The sequence below is a fragment of the Parasteatoda tepidariorum genome, chromosome 5 (assembly GCF_982258835.1).
Source record: "Parasteatoda tepidariorum strain Cologne lab strain chromosome 5, Ptep-v5.0, whole genome shotgun sequence".
Classification (NCBI taxonomy): domain Eukaryota; kingdom Metazoa; phylum Arthropoda; class Arachnida; order Araneae; family Theridiidae; genus Parasteatoda; species Parasteatoda tepidariorum.
The window spans coordinates 118,239,353-118,264,272 of record NC_141759.1 but is presented as its reverse complement, the minus strand read 5'-3'; the positions used below and the strand labels follow the sequence as shown (position 1 = coordinate 118,264,272).

The following is a 24,920-nucleotide window of genomic DNA, read 5'->3' as shown; positions in this document are numbered from 1 at the left end:
GTATTACTCAAATAGTATAAAATGTGTTTACACTAAGACAATTTGGTTGAAAATAAGTGAAAAATATTATATTTAGCATTTTAATAATTTATGGTTATGAAATAGAGCATGAAACACCCGTATCTCTTTCTGAGTTAGATAAAATCTTCCAAACACAGATCACTTCCAAACATTATATATATATTTTTTTAAAGTTTGCCTTTATTTTCACACACACTTATTTTGATCTAAAAGAAACAATTTTCTTTAATTTTCAATTTTTACAATTTCTTTAATTTTGAAAATCAATTTCGGATAACTTTTTTACATGTATGAAAATAAAATTTTTGTTCAAATTATTATATTCATATTTCATATTTTAGTATAAATATAATTCTGATAATCTAACAGAGTTTTTTAGAAACTATCATACTGTTTTTTAGAATTAAAAAGTACTGAAATAAGTTATAGATGGTAATTTGAGTGCAAGAAAAAGTATATATAAAAGGAACACCGGTGTCTCATCTTCGTCAAACGGTTAAAAAATAAAATCTAGTATTTTTTAGGGACTGTTCAACTGATCATTTCGAGCCATGGGTATCGTCATTTATAAAACTAAGATAACTAAATCGTTCCGATTCTGCAAAATATTAATCTTTAAATTATAAAATTTTGCTCAATCTTAATCTTTAAGATTCTGAAAAATTTAATGCAGTATACTGTTAAAAAACTATTTAATAAAAAATCTCCATTTAATAAAAAATAATAGATTATTCAAATTATTTTTAAGTTAAATAAAATTTGAGTAAAGAAGTCTCGAGATTCGATGTCGGAAGTGGTAAAACAGAGAAATTTGTGAGGTATGGTATACATATTATCTAATGCTAAATTAATTATTCAAGAATTATTTGAAATAATGCAATGTAATAAAAAATTTATTGAAGAGCAATTTTTATCTAAACTTTTTACATTTCATGATTTTGTAGAAAAATCGAGTAAAAAAAAAACAATAGAAAAGATGTAAAAAGAAAACAAAAAAAGAAGGAAGGAAACTTTTACATTTCTAGTTATTCGTCGCCAAAAAAGTGCTGAACTAACGTTTTGGTAAATGGGGTGTTTTAAACTTATCCAACAATTTGTTGCTGCATGCATTTTCCCCCCACTTGACTGAGTTTCAATGAAGAGAAAGGAGAATCATTTACACCCCTTTTACTTATCTCACTGGGTGGGAACCGTGGTCGAGTTCAAGTGAAATACCTTCCTTCTGAAAACTGCCGTAACAGGGGAACTCAAAATCTCAGACCCTACCGGAATGAAAGAGTTAAGGAGGAAAATTGAGGTTATAATCATACAACATTAAAATTGCAAATAAGGTGCTGAAATTCAATCTAACTGGGGGGAAAAAGAGGACAAGTTTTTTCTTCCTTTTTTTATATTATTCGTGAATAGTAAGATCTGAATTAAAAAGAGCCATCTATAAATCTACATATATTAATGCATATACTAATGGACCAATATATAAAAGAAAGGAGAAGTTCTCCTTGCCAGTTGCTCCCTCATACACATCTGTTCTTGTCTTTCTAAAATGTTCTACCCTCCGTGCATGGTCTAATTCTAGTTGATAAAAGAACGACTCTTTGTTTTAAAAATTGAATTGAAAAATTGTTCCTATCAAGTATAGTGATGGTGAAAAATTAAGGACTTTTTGAAACCTTGCACCAAAATTAAGTACTTTTAAGGGTCTTTATTTTTCAAAATAAAGGTAAGCAGTTTAAAAGCACTTTTAAGGACCGTGTAGGACACTAGTTTCTTTTTTTTGCCCTGGAAACAAAGTCAGAAATTAAGCTTTTTTAATGCTGCATAATACTTCAGTGATAAAACAAATTGAATGAAAGTAAGTACTTTTCCTCTCTCGCAACAGGAAATACTTTTCCAACAAATTTAAAGTGCGATCTCAAATACATATTTTAAACAATTATTTTTAGCAATTATGGAAATATCTTCCAAGGAGAGGTTAATTTTGAATGATTTTAAACGCAACTAGGATTGATAGGAGTAAGAAGGACAAAAAAATTTAAGCAGTCCTAAATTTAATGCATAATGCAACAAAGGATGATCAAAGAGAATCAAGCAATTATATCGCTTACATTTAGAGATTTAGCTTACTTTTTGATGAATTATGTAGCTGATATAAATATTCAAAAAAATATACTAAGCCCAACGTAACTAAATTGCCTATATATAACTTAGAATCATAAAAAGTAAGAGTAAGGAAGGCATAAGATTATTAAAAAAAATGTCCTTGAAAAGCAGTTAAGGAAACCTTTTTCAGAACATAAAATTTATTTATCAGGTGACTTTCTTTGTTTTGTTGTTCAAAGTGGTTTAAGTATTGAATTTAATATTACATCATACATAGCTTATAAAAGTTGAAGCCTTTGCAAAATGTTTTTCCAATCATAGTGAACTAAAGCAGGATTTGTTTTTTTTAAAAATAAAATTTTTATGAAATATAATAACTTGAAAGCAAGGCATTTTTGCCAAACTGACATTTTTTACATGTTCTGAAATTACGTAACGAATACATAGTGATGGAGAAACTTACAACAGTTTCTCCACCTAAAGTTATATATCTATAACTTTAAAACAGATATATATCTATATAAATATAATCTATAACTTTATAAGATCTATAGACAGCCTGATAGAAAACAAGATCTATAGCAACATGCAGTAAAATTTTCCAAATATTAGAGATTTAAATAAGCAGGTTGCCAGACCAGCACGAAAAAAGATTGGTGCTTTAAAAAAGAATTTCTGGCTAACTCCAAAAGTACTCTATTTTAAGACAGATTACCGATGAGATGCATAAGTACTTTTAAGGCAAAAATCTGGAAAACAATCATCAAAAGAGATGCTTGGAGAAGACCAGGGCCCACCCAGGGCCAGTGAAGAAAAAGAAGTAAATCTACAAATAGTGCCATTGAAGTTTTGATGTTCAATTTTTATAAGCAAAACATTCTATTTTTCGATAAGAAAAAAAAGTGAAATCTATTTTTAAAGCAACAAAAGTAGGTTTTGCTTTCATTTTCAATATAAGCATTTTCCGAGAAATATGTATATATAAGTAATATATATATTTCAAATTAAGATAAGAATACTATATAAGAATTAAAAAAAATTAACATACCCTCTCCAACAAAGAAAGTGTAGCTTTAATCACACCTTCTGGTCGACCAAAAGGGAAGCAAAACCTAAACAGGAAGAAAAAAAGTTAATTGGCCAAAAGATAGAAAAACATATGTTATATAGCAAAATGTATTTTGATTCAAAAGACAAATGAATGGTACATAACTATATTTACATCATAATTCAAAGTCGGTAAAACCATTGGAAGATGCTCTACTATGTTAAGAATTTCCTTTTTTTTTTAATCAGTTTCAGAAAATAACAAGGCAAAATATGAAAACTAATATTTTTCTCAAAGCACTCTATTAGAAGATCAACAAGCATATCTTCTATCCAATGTGAAAAACAATGACAATTTTATGTGCAAAAAATCGCTATTGAGATAGCATTTTATATACCCAGCATGTTCCACATTTAACATAATTTTCTTTAAAAATAAGATTTATAATTACCTATCAATGATGAATATCACATCTTAATGCTAACTAACGAAAAATCTTAGTTCTTGCAAGAATCTCAATGTTGGACCTCTAAAATTTCCAGGGCAGTTATATTCAAAATGGCGAAAATCCTCTAAACCAAAAGACTGTGAAAATTTTGTCTGATTATAAGTTTTTGATTAGTGAAAGTTAGAGAGCCAATTGTATTGAGAAAGGCGGAATTATGTGATATTCCCAGAAAAATTACATACCCTGCTCCTAATTTTAAGATCCTTAAAGATAGTACCGAAAATCCGGGATATCCCCTGAATACAATCACCCCTCTTACACACACTAAATTATGAAATAAAAAGATTTAAACAATACTTTAAACAACAAACAAGTTTGCTATTAACTAAGTCTAGAGCAAAAAAAGAGACAACCTCTAAGAGGATAACCAAAACTTAAGAAAACAAATTAGCAAGTGGATTTTGAATAATAAGCTAATTTAGTCTAAATTATAAAGAAAAGAATAGTATAATTATCCAAAATGAGTAATTTGGTTTTCCAGAAGTATTCTTAAATGCTCCTCAATATTGGCAAAAATATCTTTCTCTTTAGCAGTCACAGTTCCAATGCCGTCTGGCCTTAGCTAGAAAATAACTTTTACTTTTTTAGAATATTATTTCTGTAAAGCACATGTATATTATAATGAAATTAGTATGCTAAATTATTTATAATATACATATACTTGCTCTTAGCATTGATACAATCTTTATAACAAGCTATGAAGCTTATTTAAAAAATGGTTTTAACTTGCTTCTTACATTTCAATTAAAATTAAATTAAAAAAAAATTGTTTCTTATAAATTTTTATCAAGCATCACTCATATAAAGTAAATGATGTATAAAAAAACCTGATTATTAGAAATTACTAAAACAAGAACACAGTTTGAATTAAAAAAAAGAGATTTAGATCTTTTTTACATGTAATTTATGCATTTATGTCTCACTGCTTCATACAATTTAAGCTTTTTAAAATAATTTAGATATGTTTTGACATTAGACACTGAACAAACCATCCAAATGTTAATGTTATGTTAAACCATCCAAATGTTAAAATTAATTTTTATAATAAAGAATGTTCTTTATTTTTATGTTAAATATTGAATGATAATGCAAATTTTAAATTAAATTGAAAATTATACTAATATGAATGTACATTATTTATCTTTTTTGAGGTGATTTTCTATTTTTACCTCCTATTTCTAAATCTGTTCTCAATATTTAATAAATAAGCACAATAAAACTTAGTTGCAAAAAGAAGTTTAATTAGTTGACCCACTTTTCAAATAAACTAAGTTAAACTTTTTATAAAAAAATTGCCTTACTGTAAGTTACACCATAATTGTTTTCTACTACTAACTTAAACAACTGAAACATTTTACTTTACAAAAATCTCAGTAACATTAAAAGCCATAATTTCTGGAAAAAAAATATGAAAGTTGCGGATATTTCAGTTCATTATTTGTTTTTAGCTAAATATAATACATGAAATAACTTTAATTAGCTTTAGCATAATTTTATATTTGAGAGAAAAAAATTCACTTTAGATTAAATTAACATTACATTTTATTATAAAAAAAAGTATTACAAAAAGTAATTAAAACAAATAACAACATACCAGTATATTCAACAACTTATTACATGCTACAGTTTTAATAAACTAATATAATGCCTACATTTTTTAAATACTCTAAAGAGATCCATGCTTTAATATCAAACAAACATATTATCATTTAAGTTAATTTTATTATGTAAAAATTATCATAATATTAAAAAAAAAAAAATAATCATTTCTAATAAATGTAATCATTAACTATACAAGAAAACTTTTCCCAGCTGTAACTTTTAACATTAATACTTTAAGAAATTTAAATTATGCATAATTAAGATTAACAATAAATGATCAACAGTGATACAACAGTGCACCGTATCAGGTATTAACTACTGATAAATATATTATTACAACAATAACATTAATCACAAAACAATAATTCTAAGTCATACATAACAATAATATGAAAGAAACTTTAAAGGAAAATTTTGAATAATATCAAATATTTCAATAAATGTAGTTAAAAATTGAAAGGTTTTTTTCTTATAATCCAATAGATTTTACAGAGTAATTTCATTTCTCTTAAAGTTTTAAGGAATAAATTTGAAGAGAGATGGGTGTCTTTTTATCAAAGTATTTTGTCATTTAAATACATGATATTAATCTTATAACACTTATTATGTTATAATATGAACTGTAGAAGTATTAATTTAATATTTCTTAAAAAAATGAGTGGAATAAACAAAACAATTTTAGGTTGATGTCGTTACCATTCTTTCCAGTTATGTTTCAGTGCTTGGCAATTTAGACTTACATTGGAAAGAAAAAAGAAAAATTAAGAATAAAGAGAAAAATGTTTTTGTTTTTTTCTCTATAGTCTTTTTTTAATCTATTCTAGAAACATGCAAAGAATAACTTAATTTATTTTAATAGATCACACACAGAAGGATATATACTTTCATAGCATTTAATGGTAAAATCTAAATTTTGAAATTGAAAATTTTACTGTCGATAACTTTTTAAAGATAAAAAAAAATTCCATGTGCAAAATAAATCCACGAGGAACAATAGCAAACTTTGTCTAGTTATAAAAATAAATCATATGTTTCAAAAGTATAAAAGAAAAAAGAGGCTTATTCACACTACTTCATGGCAAACAAACTAATTTAATAATAGAATATAAAATAGTCCCTGGCTATATTATTAGATGCACTATAAGATTCTATGTAAAATTATAATAATTAGGTGATACTATGCATCTGTATTGTTTTCACTCGGATGAAACTGGTTTGCATTCGTTTACAGTTCTGTATCATTTGGTTAACATTGTAATGTGATATGTTAAAAATAAATACAAATTGAAATTATATAAAAAATCTCATGAATAAAAACCCATTACAAACGGGATTTTTCGGGATTACAGGCTGGGGTTTTTCAAACCCTGTTTATTACAGATCGGTTTAATTTTTAGTACAATTGTGAATTTAAAAAAACGTTACTGCTTTCTATAAATTTTTTTTTAGAAAACATCGATATTTTCATTGAATTGATACTGATGCTAATATAACACAGGGATATCACAGACTATAAATAATATACTATATAGCTAGAATTTGATATTCCTCTATTACTTAAAGGGAGGGGGGAACAAATACAAGTTTGAACATAACATACACAAAAAATGCAAGTCATTATATTAATAATAAAAGCTAATAGATATATTTTGTTTTAGTTTTCCTTTTGTTTCTCAAAACTCACATTTGAAAAATATTAAAACTAAATACTAATCTCCTAAATTATTCATACATTAAAAAGCAAATAATTAGACATTAGCAAGTTCGTTCAAATCTGAAACAGTTTAAACTAACAATTATTTTCAAACCAGAATAGCTTAAAAATGAGTTTGATGTAATTTTCTTAATGATATATGACTGTATTGGTGATATTTAGACAACATTTCTATCTAATTGTCAAAATTAGCCAGTCTACGGTGTGTTTCCAAATGGTGAGGTTCCATTTTGTAAGTGCAATGTTTTTTAAAAATGTTTTGTTTATTATTGCCTACTAAATAAGTTAACACATAACAATGAAAATTAAAGTTGTTAAAATCATAGTTATTCTCATAAAATAAAAATTTATTTGAAAAACAGTCTCTAACAATTTATATGTTACTGCTATAATATAATAGAAAAAATAGCCCAAGAATTTGAAAATTTACAAACTTTTATGTTTTTACATTGTCATTGTTTTTACATTGTCATGTTTTTACATGTCTTGATAAAAAATAATCCAAAAATATTCATCGAGACATTGTTAGCATTTTATAAAATCTAAAGTTTAAATGATGAAATAGTTTTGATAATTATAAAAAACAGCATAGAATTTTTGCACAAGCAAAAATGAAAGGCAAAACGTTTTCAAATTCTTATCCTTTGCTGAAAATAAAAGCTTAGTAATTTAAAAATTCTTTAAATTCTTCTGAAATTATTTTTCATTGTAATTTTTTCATAAGTAGATAAACTTGAAACAACACAAGTATAAAATCCATTATTCAATATTAAGTATTCACCAAAATTTTTGGTAATTAATGTACTAAGCAGGGGTAACTGTGACACTAAGTGAAAAATCCTAAAACTTTTGAGTGCTAAAAATCTATAAAAATTTATATACCATACAAGATTGGTATTTGACATAATTTTTTTCAGGGTGAGTAGCCAAATCTTTCAACAAAAAATAAGCACCTTTTAAAGACTTTTTAAGCACTAAAAATATTTCAAGCACCATATGTATTAACAAAATGCAAAATAATTTTCAAAGACTTTGCATGATCATGACAAAATAACTAGTTTCTGACAAAGAACTCTTTTTTTGATTATAATAGCCATCATAGATCGAGAGATTTTAAGGTTCGATTTCCCAGGGTGGAAAATGAAACCTGTAATTGAGAATATCTCACAAAAGGGAGAAGAGTTGCATAAGAGAGTGCAAGAATCTCACCAAAGCATTTGGTTGGGGAGTCCTCCCCGTGCACTACACTGTTTGGATCGGGAAAGATCTCGAGTCTATGGAGGTGAGCAGCAAGCCCATTTATGAAGTAATAATTCTGATTTTAGTCGACACTATTGAAATTTGGAACAGGTGGGTGTCATTAAATAAGGGTACCAGGAACATACACTTTAGACCCTAGAGGAATTTAAATTTGCCGAATGAAATTCTGAATTTCACCGAAACAAAAAGATGCAGACGCACACGCTTACTTTTAGCTGAATATCAAATTCATTTAGCCAAATTAGATTTGATTTGGACAAAAACTAAATAGAAATAGAATATTTAGTAGTTATCTAGAAAAAAATTTTTAGAAATTAAACTCCAAAGGATTACATAATTAAGTTGAAACTTTAAAAAATAAACATATATATAAACTCCCCAATTTTATTTCTAATCTGATCTTAAATGAAATAAATAAGAACAATTCTTTTGGTTTGTGATTTCAAATTATTATATTTTAAAAACTTTTAAACCATGATTTATTCTTTAAACAAGCTACCTTTAGTACTAAGTTGTTGAAGTCAATAAGTAAAACAAATATATATGAAATAAAACTACTCATTGAAAAATTTATTATTTGAAGCAGTCTTTATCTTTTTCTTTCTCAGGTCATCCTCACTAAATCCAAACAAATGTAAAAATTCAAAGTTTATTCATTTATTTAACACAGTAAAACCTCGTAACAACAATATTTTGGAGACTAAATTAATATATTGTTGTAGAGATACATATTGATATATCGAGGGCCTACATACTTTGGGAAAAAACAAGTTACTTCTTTCCAATAATGATTTTTAAGAACTAAATATAAATCTATAACAATAACTGATCCCCTGTGGCAGAATCGCAGCGACATTGTCGCAGATTGTTACAGAGTTCTTGCAGAAAGATTTTTCTTCTTGCAGAAAGATTTCCCGATTATTTCAAACAATAAAAGTATTAGAATCATGCATTTGAGTATTTACTTTTCAAAGCACTGATTCCATCTAATTTTTAGCAGTTATTGCTATTGATTTCCCCATAGTTTTTAAACCTGATACTTTTTATACAATATTATTTATTACAACCTAATCTGGAAACGAAACATGCATTTGAGTAGTCTGATTTGTGTGATTTCGTCTTTGATCTTTTCTATGGCAATTACCACTATGGATTTCAGTATTTTTATTGCGATGATTATTTACAAAATGTGAAGAAGGAAATAATTTTTCCGTTCGCCACCAACAAAATGTGAGAATATCACCCATAATATTAGAATAAAAAATATTACATGTTCAGTTAAAAAAGTATATATTTTTTTAAAATTTTTTTAACACAAATATAACTTTATTGGAAACAAAAACGCAATCTAGATAATGTAGTTCTTGTATTTATTTTTTCATAGCCATCGTTGAACACTGATTCAAAAAAAAAAGAAGCTTTTTTTTGGGGGGGGGGGGGGTTTACGATTACTAATGTTCAACTCCGTATTCTTGTAATTCTGATTCCAATCCTGAAAACGAGGGAACTCCTGGATCAAGTATTGGAAGAAATTAACCTTCGTGGAGCATTTTTTTGATGGAAGCAGTAACACATATTTGCGTTACATAGAGAGAAAAACCACTAAATCCTTCCACGGTTAGTCTGACGGCCTCATAAATCAGTCCGAATTCCTATATTAAGGTGATGGTTACTTATGTTGTCTACCATCAATATTTTGCTGGAAAACCATAAAAATTTTTGACTTGGGTCTTTTAAGGAGAGAATGTTTGGCAAGTAATTTTTGTTGATTGATAGCGTAACATTCTGAAATTTTAGAAAAAATTTCAAATGTAATCATCAATATCAGCATAAAAGTATTCAAATGAAGCAAGTATTTTAGACAGAGAGAGTATGAAAGTGTGTGGGGGCACAGCCCGTTCAATGGCTATTTAGTTAATTAATAGCAAGATTTTAAATAGTCGATAAAATAGATTAAAAAATTAAATTTTACTTACATATAGAATGGCAATATTCGAAAATCCTTTTCTTGCGTTGTAAGGTCTACATTAGGCAGTCTAAAGAAAATCATTCTGGAAGGTTCCAGCAGTTTTGTCAGATTCTTCCCTGTCTGTCTGAGTATTCAGCAAAAATATATCCTATAAAGTTAAATTACATTGGTTTATGATAAATTAGAGACATGGTTTGTATCAAAAATTGTACAGGTCATAGAAAAAAAAACTAAAATTGGAAATATTTAAAGACATTGGTAACAACTGAAACACGTCATAATAAAAATGACTGAAAAAAAATCACTGAACTTACCCGAACTTTTGATGAAAAGAGCTAAAAAAAAAAGGTTATAAAACAATAAAACAAAACAGATAAAAATCAGAAAAAATAAACTTAGGAAAAAAAAAATTTAAAGAAATCTAACAAAAAAATTATAAAAAATTAAATTAATAACATAAAATATAATTATATAAATTAAAATATCTATATTAAAATACATGAATTAAATCATGATACGAAATATAATTATTTAAATTAATAATATAAAATTAAAAAAAAAATTTTTTTCCAATGGCAGGCACTGAATTTGAATCTTTGCCTATACTATGCCAGAATTGTTGCTCATTTCGCGTTACCCAGTGGGCACCTGTGAGCCAAAGTCACGGAGGCGAGCAACATTTGCCCACTTAACTTACCCGAACTTTTGATGAAAAGAGCTAAAAAAAAAAGGTTATAAAACAATAAAACAAAACAGATAAAAATCAGAAAAAATAAACTTAGGAAAAAAAAAATTTAAAGAAATCTAACAAAAAAATTATAAAAAATTAAATTAATAACATAAAATATAATTATATAAATTAAAATATCTATATTAAAATACATGAATTAAATCATGATACGAAATATAATTATTTAAATTAATAATATAAAATTAAAAAAAAAATTTTTTTCCAATGGCAGGCACTGAATTTGAATCTTTGCCTATACTATGCCAGAATTGTTGCTCATTTCGCGTTACCCAGTGGGCACCTGTGAGCCAAAGTCACGGAGGCGAGCAACATTTGCCCACGCCACACTGCCACAAACCCGTTTATAGGGTGGGCCCCATTCACACACACAACAGAGGACAGCACAAAGAGAGAGAGAAACATCCATGCTCAGAGCGGGATTCGAATCCGCAGCCCATGGCTTCGCAGTCACGCACGCTAACCGCTCGGTCACCTGGCCGGCAAAAAAAATACAATAAGAAACAAACAAAATAGCAATAAGAAAAACATTCGAAAAAAAGTGAAAAGCTGAAGCACGATAAATAAAATTGGAAAATGTTTACTAAACATAGAGAAAGAAACTAGAGAAATTCAAAATAAAACTTAAGAAGTGAAACAAGAGGAAATTAATACAAAAACTTGAAATGACTATTAAAAACTGCAAATGGAAAACAAAGATTCATATATAAATAAAGAGGGAAGGCACGACAAACGAAATAAGGCAATAAGACGAAGAGGATTTCCTCAACTTTATTTGTACCAAAGTGTTACCAATTGAAAAACCTCCTGAAAAAACTAAAGAAAAAAAGGAAAAAATTCAACAACAAAAAAATAATAAATAATGAAGCAACGAACATTAGGAAAATGGAACAAACACGCATTAGAAACTAGAAAACAACGAATAAAACTGGAAAAACATTGAAAAAAAATGGAGAAATCAAAATCTAAAATTAAAAAACACTGAATATAAAAATTTAAACCATACTCAAATAATTGAAGAGAAAAAAAGCGTAATTCTGGAAAAAAATTATTCACATGGAAACTAAGAGGGAAAAACGAAATAGGGAAAATAAAACATGAGTGGATTTGATCAACGTAAATTGAATGAAAAACAATCAAAACACGTTCTGAAAAACTACAGTAAAACTTTGAAAAAATGTAAGAAATAGTTGACTACTTGAAAAAAGAAAAATGTTGGAAAAAATAAAAGCAATTGGAAAAACAAAATACTCACTGAGAAAAAAAAACACATACACATTTGAAGTTAAAAAAAATCATGCACATTTAAGATAAAAACAAAATGTACAATGAAAACAAAAAAGGAAAGCACAATTGACGTAAAAACAGAAAGCACATCGAAAATTTAAAAAAAAAAAAAAAAAAAAAAGCACATACATATGAATAAAACAAGGCACTAAAAGAAAAGAGGAAAGCTAAAGCACAATGAATAAAACTGAAAATCATTAAGAATAATGAAAAACAGAAGAAATCTAAAACAAAAAACGGGAAAAATGGAAAAGACTACAAAGATTTTAAAATCACTCACAAAACTAAAAAGCGAAAAATACGGAATTCTGGGGAAAAAAAACCATTTACATATAAAGTAAGAGGAAAATTACAAAAAAAAGGGAATAGGGAAAATAGAGCATTAGTGGATTTGATCAAATCTATCAAAAAACATCCTGAAAAAAAAACTGCAGGAAAACATGAAAAAAAGAAATAGTGCGCTATTTGAAAAAACATATAAGCAAAAAAACCCCACTGGGAACAAAAATATAATTGAAAAGAAAAACAACAAAATTTATTAAGTAAAAAAAAGAATGCACAATAGAGATAAAGACAGTACTCACTTTGAAATTTAAGCAGAAAAAATATTGGAAAAATATTGTAAAATAAATAAATAAAATAACAAATTGAAAAAACACTATAATAAACAAAAACATTCAAAAATGTCAAAAATGGTACATCACTCGAAAAAAAAAACACTTACTAGAAAAAAAACGAAATAAATTATTAAATTAACACAACAATTACTCAATCAACAATTACTTATGAAATACTCTCTGGAAACAAAAACTAATAAGAAAAACTCGTTTGAAGTTTTTTAAAAAAAAAGAACATTTGAATAAAAATTTGAGGTCGAACAATTAAAATAAAAACAGAATGCACAATGAAGAATGGACATTGGAAATTTAAGAAGAATAAACATAGGAAATTAAAACAGAGCAAACTTAAAATAGCCCAAACACAGGAGAATAGGACAAAACATTAGAAAAATAAGTGGAAAGCTGAACCATAATGAATAAAACTGGAAAAAACATTAAGAAACACTGAGAAAGAAACTGTAGAAATAAATAAACAAGCAGCGGGAAAAATAAAAAATAAAAATAAACAGAATACAAAAATTTGGAAATTACTCAAAAGTGAAAAATACGGAATACGGGGAAAAACCGATTCACATATAAACTAAAAGAAATTTAAAATAAAACATGAGCGGATTTGAATTTTAAGAAAATATTAACAATCGTAAAACATCTTTAAAAGTTACAGAAATAGTACCACTTGAAAAAACAAAGCACTTAATGAAAAAAAAAATGAATAGGAACAAAACACTTATTGGGAACAAAACATTCATTAAAAAAGAAACACATTTGAAGTAAAAAATCAACACATATTTGAGATAAAAACAGAACGAACAATTGAAAAAAAAGGAAGGTACATTGGAAAGTGAAATAGAAGCGATAAAAACTAAAACAGAACAAATGTTGCAAATAAAAAAAAACATATATAGACACATACATAGGCAAAGCATTCGAAAAGCAGAAACACAATGCATAAAATTGGAAAGCACATAAAAAAATAATACGTTAAGAGCTGGCGAAATTAAAAACGAAAATTGAAAGAAAAAAAAATAAATAGAAGTCTTTAAAAATTCGGAAAAAAAATCTGGAAAAAAAAAATACTGAATACGAAAAACATAAAGATTCACTTATAAACAAGGAGGGAAAGAAAACACACCGATATGTATTAACATTTGAAACAAAACATAAAATTGGAAAACGCAAATACAATGATATGGTACCAATGAAATTCGTTGCTAGTCATTCGGAGAAATAAAAAAAAAATTAAAAAAAAGAGAATAAAATAGGAAAATGAAGTAAGAGAAAACAGGATGAAAAAGTTAGAATAATATAGAATGCGTAGATACAATATGGAAAACGAAAGACACGAAATTCGTCGCACGTAATTTAAGAGCTTGCAATTCTCGAGCGCATGCAGAGAGCGGTGCACCTGAATAAAAATGCGAGAACCGACGCGTCGGTCCCCTCACGCCGGCAATAAAATAGAACCCGAATTAATTTCATTAAAGTAATAAATGACCATTTAATTATACAAAACTTAAGATAAATAAATACATTACCAGCACGAACTTACCTTTTAACGCAGAAAAATGCACAACCATTTTGTGATGGTCACGTAAAATTTTTTTTTAAATTAATCAAAACTTACCTCTAACTATTCACTTACTTGAATCTGATTACACTCATGAATGTCAAGCAAGCACTTACTGGAGTTTTAAGCTTCTTAGAAGTTTTTTTTTTCTTCAGAATCTAGGAAGGAAAAATGAAGAAAATTAAACTGGATTCATAATGAGCGATTGAATGATTGGGTTCTATGTATTAATATAGTTACTCATATTTTTTTCTTTTTTAAAACAAAATAGTTTGTTTTTTGTGCATATGTTACTGTGAATGATCGAAATTGGTGACTTCCACCGGTGAATGTTGACAATCTCGCTTTGGTAAAAGTCCGAAACATATACCATGTCTAATTAAGTGCCCGGTATACCCTACACTGATGTTTTTCTAAGGTTCAGTGCCAGGTATACATTTGCCCGGTATGCCCTATAGCACTGTTTTTCTAAGGTTCAGTGCCAGGTATACATTTGCCCGGTATGCCCTATAGCACTGGTTTTCTAAGATAAAGTGCCACTGCCCAGTATGCATTTAACTGGTACTCCAAACACTCACGTTTCTCCTAATCTACCCTCAGCAGATATTGAAATATCGAATAAATATAATAATATCAACGAATAAATCAATATCAAATCGAATATAACAAATATTTCGGACATAACAACGGTATGGACACTGAGTGTAGAAATCTACATTCAGTGGCCGACCCATATACAGTATACTCTCGATATCTCAAAGTTAATATCTCAAAAAAAATTTAGATATCGCAAATTTTCGAGATACCAAGTTCACAACTAAATATGCTATAAAAACTATAAAAAAAAATATTTCCAAAATATTACTCTAAAAAGTAGAATCAGGAAGCATAAGAATATCGAATACTAAAAATGCATACCTGAAACTTTTACGCTTTTCGGAAAGGTGTTTTCCTAGTGGTAGGGTTAATGAAATTGAATGTCGGTGTTTCGTAACAATGTAACTGACAATTAAAAAATCTATCAGAGAACTTTCAAGCCTATATCATAGGTGTTTAAATTACATGCATACATCGGTAGTCAAAATTATTTTAAATTTTATTTATTTAATGAGGAATAAAATGTGACTATAAATTTTGCCACCACATTAAATAACTGGAAGAGTTGGCAAGTATGAATATGCATCTAATGATAGTTGACTATAAATTTAGATATAACAATAATTTTTATTTTTAAAAGTAAGACGAGAACAATTTAAGCATTAAATAGAAAAGAATTGACTTACAATGAACTTACAATGCGATTTTTGCAAAAAAAAATTATTTTCGATTTCGAAAAAAATTGAACAAAGCAAGGTTTTGAGAAAAAACCTTTCGACATAGGAATTCAAACTAACATTAGGCGGATATGTAATGGGAAAAATATTTTTTTGACATAACAAGGTTTTCGAGATATCTCAAGTATACTGTATATAAAATTAATAGACACTCCCTAAGTTTAAATTACTTATCTAGCTATTTTTACTAGCTTCATTAACTAAAATTAAAGTATTTTGGATTTGTATTCTTGGAAATAAAGGATTTTTCTGAACATGCAAAAATCAGGAATGGCAGGACAAAATTATAAATATCAGAGCAAGCAAGGTTAAAAAATTTACTAGAAATATCAGGAGTACCCTGCATATTATTGACGTCGATGTTTCGGTATCAGTTACTACAGGTATTATGGTTATAGGTTCTGTTTTAATACTAACCAAGTATAAGGTGTTTAATATAGTTACCAAGGTACCCTAATATAGGTACTGGGTTAATACATTTTTGCTGCCCTTAGAAAGTGATAAATGAGGGAGGAAATTTATTAATTATGGTATACTTTGATGATTCGAGCAATGTCAAATAATACTGTCATCATGCTAACGATTATAGCAATGAAAACCATTACTCAACTTCATATAAAAAATATATATAGAAACTAAGAAAAAAATTCCCGAAGTGAAAATATTTTACAGTTTAAGTCCCAAGCAGCACGTTTTGCCAAGCGCAGCTGAGATTTCACGTCGAGAAAACCCAGTACATTTCGAACATTGTGGACAACTGACGGTGCATTACAGATTGTTGAAGTCTTGCGCTCAGATTTACTGTAGCATGTTCATCACACAGCTCCTTTTAATGTAAATACTAAACTAAATTCAGTGGTGCGACAGCCCATAGAGGGTAATACTGTGCCCATCTCAGTTTTCCTGATTTTGGGCTCTGGGGTGCAGATGTTCCGGTTAGGTGGTCAGCCGAAAGCAAAACCCCGTGTTTTTTTTCCTAAGCATGCTTGGTACTCATTTTATTGACCCAATTCGAAGCATAATACGTTGCAAAATAATTTTTTTAATTTCATTGTTATCACTATCCTTTGAAGTACTGAGAATGCGTTGTCTTTTGCAGGACGTTGCATTGTCTTTTGTAGTCGTCAATAATATGATCACATGGATTACAACTACCTTTTTGGGACTACAACTACCTTTTTGAAACACACAATAATTAACAAACGCTAGAATACGTCTGATCGCCTTGCAAACTGCAATAAATGTGACAGAAAGATGAGAAAAAGCCGAGTTACCTAACAAATACAAGAAACCAGGGTTGGGTTTTTGACGTCAAAAAGTGGTTTTTGACATGACAAGGGTATAATACTGGTTTAAACCGTCAAAAACCCGTCAAAAATGTCAAAAACTAAAGCTTGCCAAAAAAATATATAAACTTCAAAACTACCAACAGTTGCCATGCATTATATTGCAATTTAATTATACTACAGGTAATCAGCAGGTTTTAAAATATTTTTTAATTAAAATTAAGGTAAAATAACAGATTTAAAATCTCAGAAATTTATATTCAAATGCATGTGCAGAAAAATTTTGCACAAAATTTTTTTAAATATTTATATTTTGAAAAAAAAAATTATTTTTTTTTGATACTTAAGAAAATTAAAAGTTTATTACTATGCATTTTTGACATATAAGGAACATATAACTAATATTTATAAGGAACTTACAAGTTATGTTGTATAAATACAAACTTGATACAAGTGTATGAAATTTTTTTTTAATGTTATACCGAATATCTTTATTATCCAGATTGTTAATTTGAATTTAAAAGTAGTTATATTTGTGAATAATGATAAATATAATTCATATTGTTTATTATATTTATTTATAATTATTACACTTATCATTTTAAAACAATTTTTACCTCTTAATTTTTTCCCCCACTTGTATTAAGAATACAAATAATGCATATCTTGAAAGCAAGAAGTAATTATTCAACAGCTGAATATTTAGATATTCAACAAAACTATGTATATAGTATTCAGCAAAATGAAATTCACAAGTATTTGGATAAACTAAATTTTCAGCATAGTAAATGAATAGGCTGAATATACTGTAAATCGACACTAACTACTCTGTGTATTTAACAGAAAGCACTTAAATTTGTATTGTCTTATGTTAAAAAGATTATTAAGAAGATTTAAAAGAATATTAAAAAGATTTTTCTTTAAAAGATGTCTAATGTGCAAAACTGCTAATGTTTATCTTTAAAAATGTCTAATTTTTAGTATAATCTATACTATACACTAAATTTGGTTATAAATAAATTTCTTAATAATATCACTGCAGATTTTCAATAACACATGAAAATGAATACATAATATTACAAAAGATGTGAGCTTTCAAAAGTACAAGATTTTGGTTACTATTCAAAATATAAGTGTTTTCAAAATTTTAAATTTATTTTTTCTAGAACATATTTAGAAACACTATCCTTTATAAAAAATATATAAATTTTATGTATTAATAAAATTTCACATATAAATATAGGTTTTTGACATTTTCGACATTTTTGACAGTGAGGTTTTTGACGTGACAGTTTAAACCATGGTTTAAACTGTCAAAAACTGTCACATGTCAAAAACCTGCCAACCCTGCAAGAAACGCTATCGAGATTCAGCGATGTAAAATAAACCTTTTCGTACTCATATAGAGAGCTGTTTAGGATTCTTCGACAGCGTTTTTTCAATACGGGACTCAAACGGTTAAGATTCAAAAAGTAAGGAAAGTTTATTCTTAACTTTCTTTATTTTCAAAATAGTTAATTATAATATCAAAATTAATAAATTAATTAATGATTGATAACGGATTAACATTTAGTCATTTTTTTAACATTTAGCTCACAGTTTATGCAATTTATTTAAAAAACCACAGCTAAAGAAAAATCGACTATTTAGGTAAAAACAATTGGGAAACCCTCAGTGACACAAAGTGCTGGCGAAGTAGTGAAATTTAAGTTTTATTATAGTATCACTGTTTAAAATCTTTTCCGATGACCGTAACAAGTTAGCAGCTATGTAATCATCATCATCATCAGCAATTTTGCTTGAGTTGAAACAACGGTTTTAATTCTTTTGTTTTATTTGAAGATAGAGAATCCGAAAAATTGTGATGCGCTTACAAAATACGAATTTGTACACACAGTGAGCGTAAAAAATTGTATATTTAAAATTTCAAATTTTGTATTTTTTTCCCTTTGAATTACTTTATTAAAAATGAGGCAAACATTTGTGTACCTCATTGTTCAAAATTTTTCGACTATTATAAAATAAATCAATTAAAAATGATATCTAATTATTAAATTTTTTTCGCATGAAATTATCTTTCGATAATCGCATTTTGTAATTGAGTGCAAAAATTTTTCAAGTAGCTTAAAAAGCAAATTTAACGTTAAAGAAACCCAAGTATCGCTCTTCTGATCCGATATGATTTAAACCGCTCTTCTGACTAAAACCTAACTTCCGAACGCTCTCTTATGATTTAGGGTACTATTTCCTAGATTCCAACAACCCCTCTTCCAAATTTTGAGAGTCAGGAATCCCAATTTGCAGGGGAACAAAAGCATATTTCTCAAGAGAGAGTAAGTTTCTCATACGTTTATAACTAAAAGTAGGTGCAAATGTAACTAAAAGTACGTTCGTAACTAAAACTATCGTCTGCAATAAGCACATTTTAAATTTTGGCTCTTGAATCATTAAGATTGAATCATAGTACGTAAAAATCTGATCATTAGATCAAAAGTTATTCATAGAGATCTTTACGCATTGTATTTCACTTCATCCAGAGTTCACCCCGAGAGTACTTAATTCCGGGATTTTACTCACCGAAACAAAAAAAATCACTTTAGTTATGAACAACATTTACAGAAATAGGTTTCAAAACATTATGAATCACAAAACTTTTAATATTTAGAATTAATTTTTAAGATTACCTGAAGTACGATGCTGAATTTTTTAAATATTTCCTCCTCTCTTCATCTGTGTGTAAGCATACAAAAAAGTCATTCATCCATACGAATCAAATCAGAGAACTCAAGAGAACAACGACTTCTATGAACTAAAAGAAATCTAAAATATTGATTAGTTTCCCTGAAAAAAAATCTTTTTATGAAAATCAAAAATTAAATCGTTAAAAAGTAAACATTGCACAGCATTTTTTAAAAAGTAAAAAGTAGACATATGACTACCGACGTAAATTTTATGTGTAAATTTGAATCTTTTAGATGTAATCAGCTTTGCTACTGGGCATTCTATTATTTCTCTCACTCTCTCTTTTTTTGAACCATGAACTCAGAATAAGCTAAAAAAATTTCATTATCCATATTCACTTAAAATTTTACCTTCTGTTTCATGTATGGCACAAAACGGAACAAGCAAAGTTAGCTACACATACAGAAGAGTTCTTTCATAGACTAATAACATACGTAGACTGCTCATCTATGATTGCCAATCGGCAGCTACTAAGAATCTTGTAAATAAAGTAGTAAATGAATTATTCATTAGAGAAAAAAAACTACACTTAGGACAAACTCTTCGAAGTTGTATATTTGTTTTTCGATTGAGTAAATTATATTTCGTCTGCGAAAATTTTCTTTACCTTATTCACAACTCTTTATTTTTCTCAAAGAAAATTTCAGAATTTTAGCTTAATTAAACTTGACGTTGTGTCTCAACTCTGTCATAACTCAATTAAAAACTATATAATTTCACGCGCCACCCAGGAAGTTCATTCAACTCTGTCATAACTCAATTTATCAAAAAACTTTATAAATTGGCTAGTGACGCAGAAAAAATTATAAAAGCATAATAAAATCTTTAAATTGTGAAAAATAGCTGACAATCTTTTCTGTTTTTATGTACATTTGACTTTTCCATATTTTTATACTACATAAAACTGTGTGACTTACATAAAACTATGTTTTTTTAGCATTTTCGCCAAACTAACTGAAAACCATTAAATCATTCTTATAATTAATTCTTTCAAGAATCAGTTTAGATTGATTTAATGTGATCAAGGGGGGGAAGTAAGTTTTTAGGGGAAGATAGTTTCAGGAGGAGTGGTGGGTTTTACGATTAGGGCAACAGTCTAATCCGATTTTATTTGTCTATTAGTAATAATGAACTCCTAATCTGCATCCTAAGCCAACAATCAAATTTTCTAGAAGCTTTCTATTTAAGAAAAGAAATATCACAAACTTATTTTAGAGGACTAATATATAATTATAAACAGGGTGAGCATATAATAATAGCTTAATAGTAATAGATTTACGATTATAGCCCCTCTGAAAATGTCACTTACTTGGTTTCTCCACTAAAATCTCCAATTAATACAAATTAACATAAATTATCTTTTATCATTCACTTATCTCAAATATTTGCCCTTCTTGTTGACTCTACGTTATTATATTAAACAAAACATGTGTTTTATTCCATTAGAATAAACTGCATCACTTGGTGTGAGGATCACACTTATGAGTCATAATTTATCGAAATTTTCTCCCCTTTCAAGGGAACGGGTTTCTGCAGTATTAAAACATTTTAGTATTGGTGAGGTTTTAATAATTACCAAATATATAAAATATACTTTATATTAGTATATTTAGTGCTTATTCCACAACCCTTCAGCATTTGAGTTTCATTTGAAATATATTTAGCACTAGTAGAAAAGCCGATATTTTAATAACAAATAGAATTACTTTGAAGACCTTGATTAGGACATCAAAATAAGTTGTTGGAGCTATCTATCTGTATATGTCTGACTGACTGCCTGTATATATATATATATGTGTGTGCGTGTGTGTGTATACAGAGAGAGAGAGAGAGATTGAAGGAAAACAAAAGAAACAATTCAGAGAAAATTAGAATAATAAATTTAGCAATGCAAAACAAGCTCAACAAAGATATTAAAAAAAACACAATAAAAAGATTTAGGAAATAAATAAAAGATAAAAAAAAAGATAAAATTAAACATGAGAAAACACAAAGATCAAATTAAAAGAAAGCGCAATAAGCAAATGAAAAACAAATGCACTGATCAGGCGAAATAAAAAAAAACTACGAACAATAACCAAAAATAAGATAAAAAGTCGAAAAATAAAGCGCAGTGATCAAACGAAAAAAAGAAAAAAAAATTCACAAAACATTGTAATAATGTGAGAAAAGGAGAGAAATAACGAAAAAAAAGAAAAGAAAACTAAACAAGCACTGTAAAAAAGTGAATAAATAAATGGAAAACAATAAAAAGACGGAAAAAAGTATTGGGAACAAACAAAAAACAAACATAATAAGAATACTGAAAATAACTATAATAAAAAAGAAAAACCATCAGAAAAAAAGAATGAAAAAACGAGAAAAATGTAGAGAAAAACAGAAACGAACATATTAAAAAATTGAAAAAATTCAAGGAACAAATAGGAGGTAACGAAAAAATAAAAAACAAAGCACCGCAAACTTTAGAAACAAGAAAGAACGAAAAAAATAGCATGAGCAAACGGAAAACAGACATAACCTTGAACACCTTTCAAAGAAAACCAAACCAGAATGAAAAAAAAAAAAACTGAAAGCAAAAAATGAAAAACTGAATAAATAATACAAGACGGAAAACAAAGCAATGAGAAGAAAAAAGAAAAACAATGAACAAACGAAAAACTAAACACTAGAAACTAATAGAAGACAAACACAATGACAAAGAATCCAAAACGAGCGAAAAAAAACCATAAGTAAAATAGCAAAGCCCATTAAAAAACGAAAAAAATAAATAAAAGAGCAGGAAAAAAACCCAGAATGAATAGGATAAAACAAAGAACCGAGAACAAATAAAATAAATATATACTGTATTAAATAAACATAAAACACGCTGAACAAACGGCAAGTTGAAAAAGCGAAAAACAAAACATCACAGTGGAAGATAAACATACTGTAAAGACGAAAAACAAATTAACAAGAATATATGGAATAAACCGTACGAAAATTAAAAACATACCATAAAGAAAATTAGCAACAAAGAAACATAATCAAAAAAAGAAACATGTCAATAAAAACACGAGAGATAAAAAACAGTGAAAAGGCAAAAAACAAACCGCGAAAAAACGGAAGGCAAAAACACATTAAAAAGACAAAATACAAACTCCTGTAAAAAAACGGGGGGGGGAAAAGAAAAACAAATATATTGAAAAAAAAGAAAAATATAATTGTTGTTGTCGTTTGACAAGTGCAGAAAAGTCAAAGTACGAGTCAAATGGGACCGAAGGCATGGAGCACAGCCTTATTGCACTTGTCATAGAGGGGTTGGACTTCTACCTGTTGGTCCGCGGAAGGTATTTTATTTCCCTTCTACCACCCACTGGAAAGACAGTGGAGGCATTCCCCTATCCGCCACCTTGGGGACGCGCTCTCTAGGGGTTACAGGCTCCCCCGAGAGAAAAATATAATTAAAAAACGAAGAACAAAATATTCTTACCACGACAAAAAAAAAATAAACAAAAAGGAAACACTCTGAATAAACGAAAATAAACTTTTCAAAAGACGCAAAACAAAACAAGGTGAGCAAACGAAAAAAATTTATGAATAAATGGAAAACAAAACTAACTCAACAAACGAAAAACCAACACAATGAAAAGGAGAGAAAAAAACATTACAAATAAAAGGCAAACACAATGAAAAGAAGGAAAACAAAGCACCTAGAATAAAAATGTCAGAAAACGAAGAATATGCCGGTACACTAAAACAAGAAAATGTCGAAAGAAAGAAAAAAACCAGGAAAATGCAACACTGGAACAAAAAAAAAAGAAGAAAAAAATGCTAGAGCACAAGAAAAAAATAATCGCAGAACACCAGAACCAGGAAAATTAACCAAGAGCACTAGAACCTGGAAAACTTACTTTAAGAATCATTTAAAAAAATTCTTTTAATCACAAAGCTTATTCCATGCAAATTTTTAAAGAACATATATCTCAAAACACTCATAAAAAATTTTAGAGCTCTGAATCATTTTTTAAAAAAGCCTTAGCATTTTGAATGCATTGAAATACCCCAAAATAGAAAGCTGAGAAAAAGGCATTTAAAGTTTTGAAACAAGAAAAAAATTTATTTAGAGAAATTGCATGTACAACTTGTATGCAAATAATTATTTACCATATATTTATAAGTACAAAAAACAAATTTGAAAGCTTAGAGTCTATTTATAACAAAGTTTAAGTAGTTTTTGCATACAATATAGTACCATAAAATTAAGAGTCGAAAAAATTATATTACTTCATAACAAGCAAGAAAACTATTTAACATATTTACTCAAATTTTTATAGATTATACTTGATATCAGTTGTTGACAAAAATTCAATGTTTTAAATCAAATATAATAAAACTGAAAATTTGAATTTTTAAATAAGTTTAATGTGTCTGAAAAATAATACTAAAATAAAATCAGATATTCACACAATTCACATAAATATCTTCTTAGCTTTATCCAGAAAAAAATATGAACTAGCAAGGAAAATTTTATAGAATCTAATTATTAAGAAATATCTTAAGATTTGTCAACAATTAAAGTGTGTTATACTTTGTTGATGTGCAGTGCATGCTCGTTTTCTGTGTGGCATTTTAAAAAATATAAAACAAAAAGCAACAAATAAAAATATAACTAACTATTTAACAAAAAAATAACGATGCGATAACAAAAAAGTATTCAAATATGGCATTGAAAAAGAGCGTTGTTGTAAAAAAACGTTGATAACCAGCTAGAAGCACTCTGAGAAACAAAATAATCATTTAGATGTGTACACTGCATATGAAAAATATCACTTAGTAACTTGCTTTAGCTTACAGCTTTTATCTACTAAATTCAAAATTAATTTATGGCATATTTTTGTTGCTAAAAACGCATGCATTGAATGTTTGTTTACATTGAGCCACGCCCCCTTTGACATCTGTGAAGTGACAACAACTATTAAAAAATGTCATAACTTCTTTTAAAATCAAAGTATCGCTCTGAAATTTTGTACACATACTTAAAAATGTTCAATCTTTCAAAAAATGCAAAAAAAAAAAAAAAAAAAAAAAAAAATATAAAAATCGAAAATTAAGTACTGTGCCGCCTTAACCAAGAA

The 24,920-nt window shown here is 27.7% G+C and overlaps 2 protein-coding genes across 14 annotated transcripts in view; one reads left to right on the top strand and one right to left on the bottom strand.

The window, feature by feature from the left end:
• The window catches only part of LOC147810087 (calcium-dependent secretion activator-like), a 66,067-nt gene extending 41,445 nt beyond the window's left edge, over positions 1-24,622 (bottom strand). For 2 of the 14 annotated variants that reach the window (XM_087164955.1, XM_087164958.1), the window contains exons 1-4: positions 19,749-23,925; positions 14,561-14,602; positions 10,230-10,370; positions 3,170-3,233 (exon numbers count right to left, since the gene is read on the bottom strand). In XM_087164955.1, coding sequence (XP_087021081.1) covers positions 3,170-3,233; positions 10,230-10,303 — 138 coding nt within the window. In that variant the 5' untranslated portion in view covers positions 10,304-10,370; positions 14,561-14,602; positions 19,749-23,925. The other 12 variants (XR_015434177.1, XR_015434178.1, XM_087164952.1 and 9 more) reach the window with 12 other exon arrangements.
• LOC147810084 (uncharacterized) overlaps positions 1-24,920 on the top strand; it is a 391,466-nt gene that overhangs the window by 294,391 nt on the left and 72,155 nt on the right.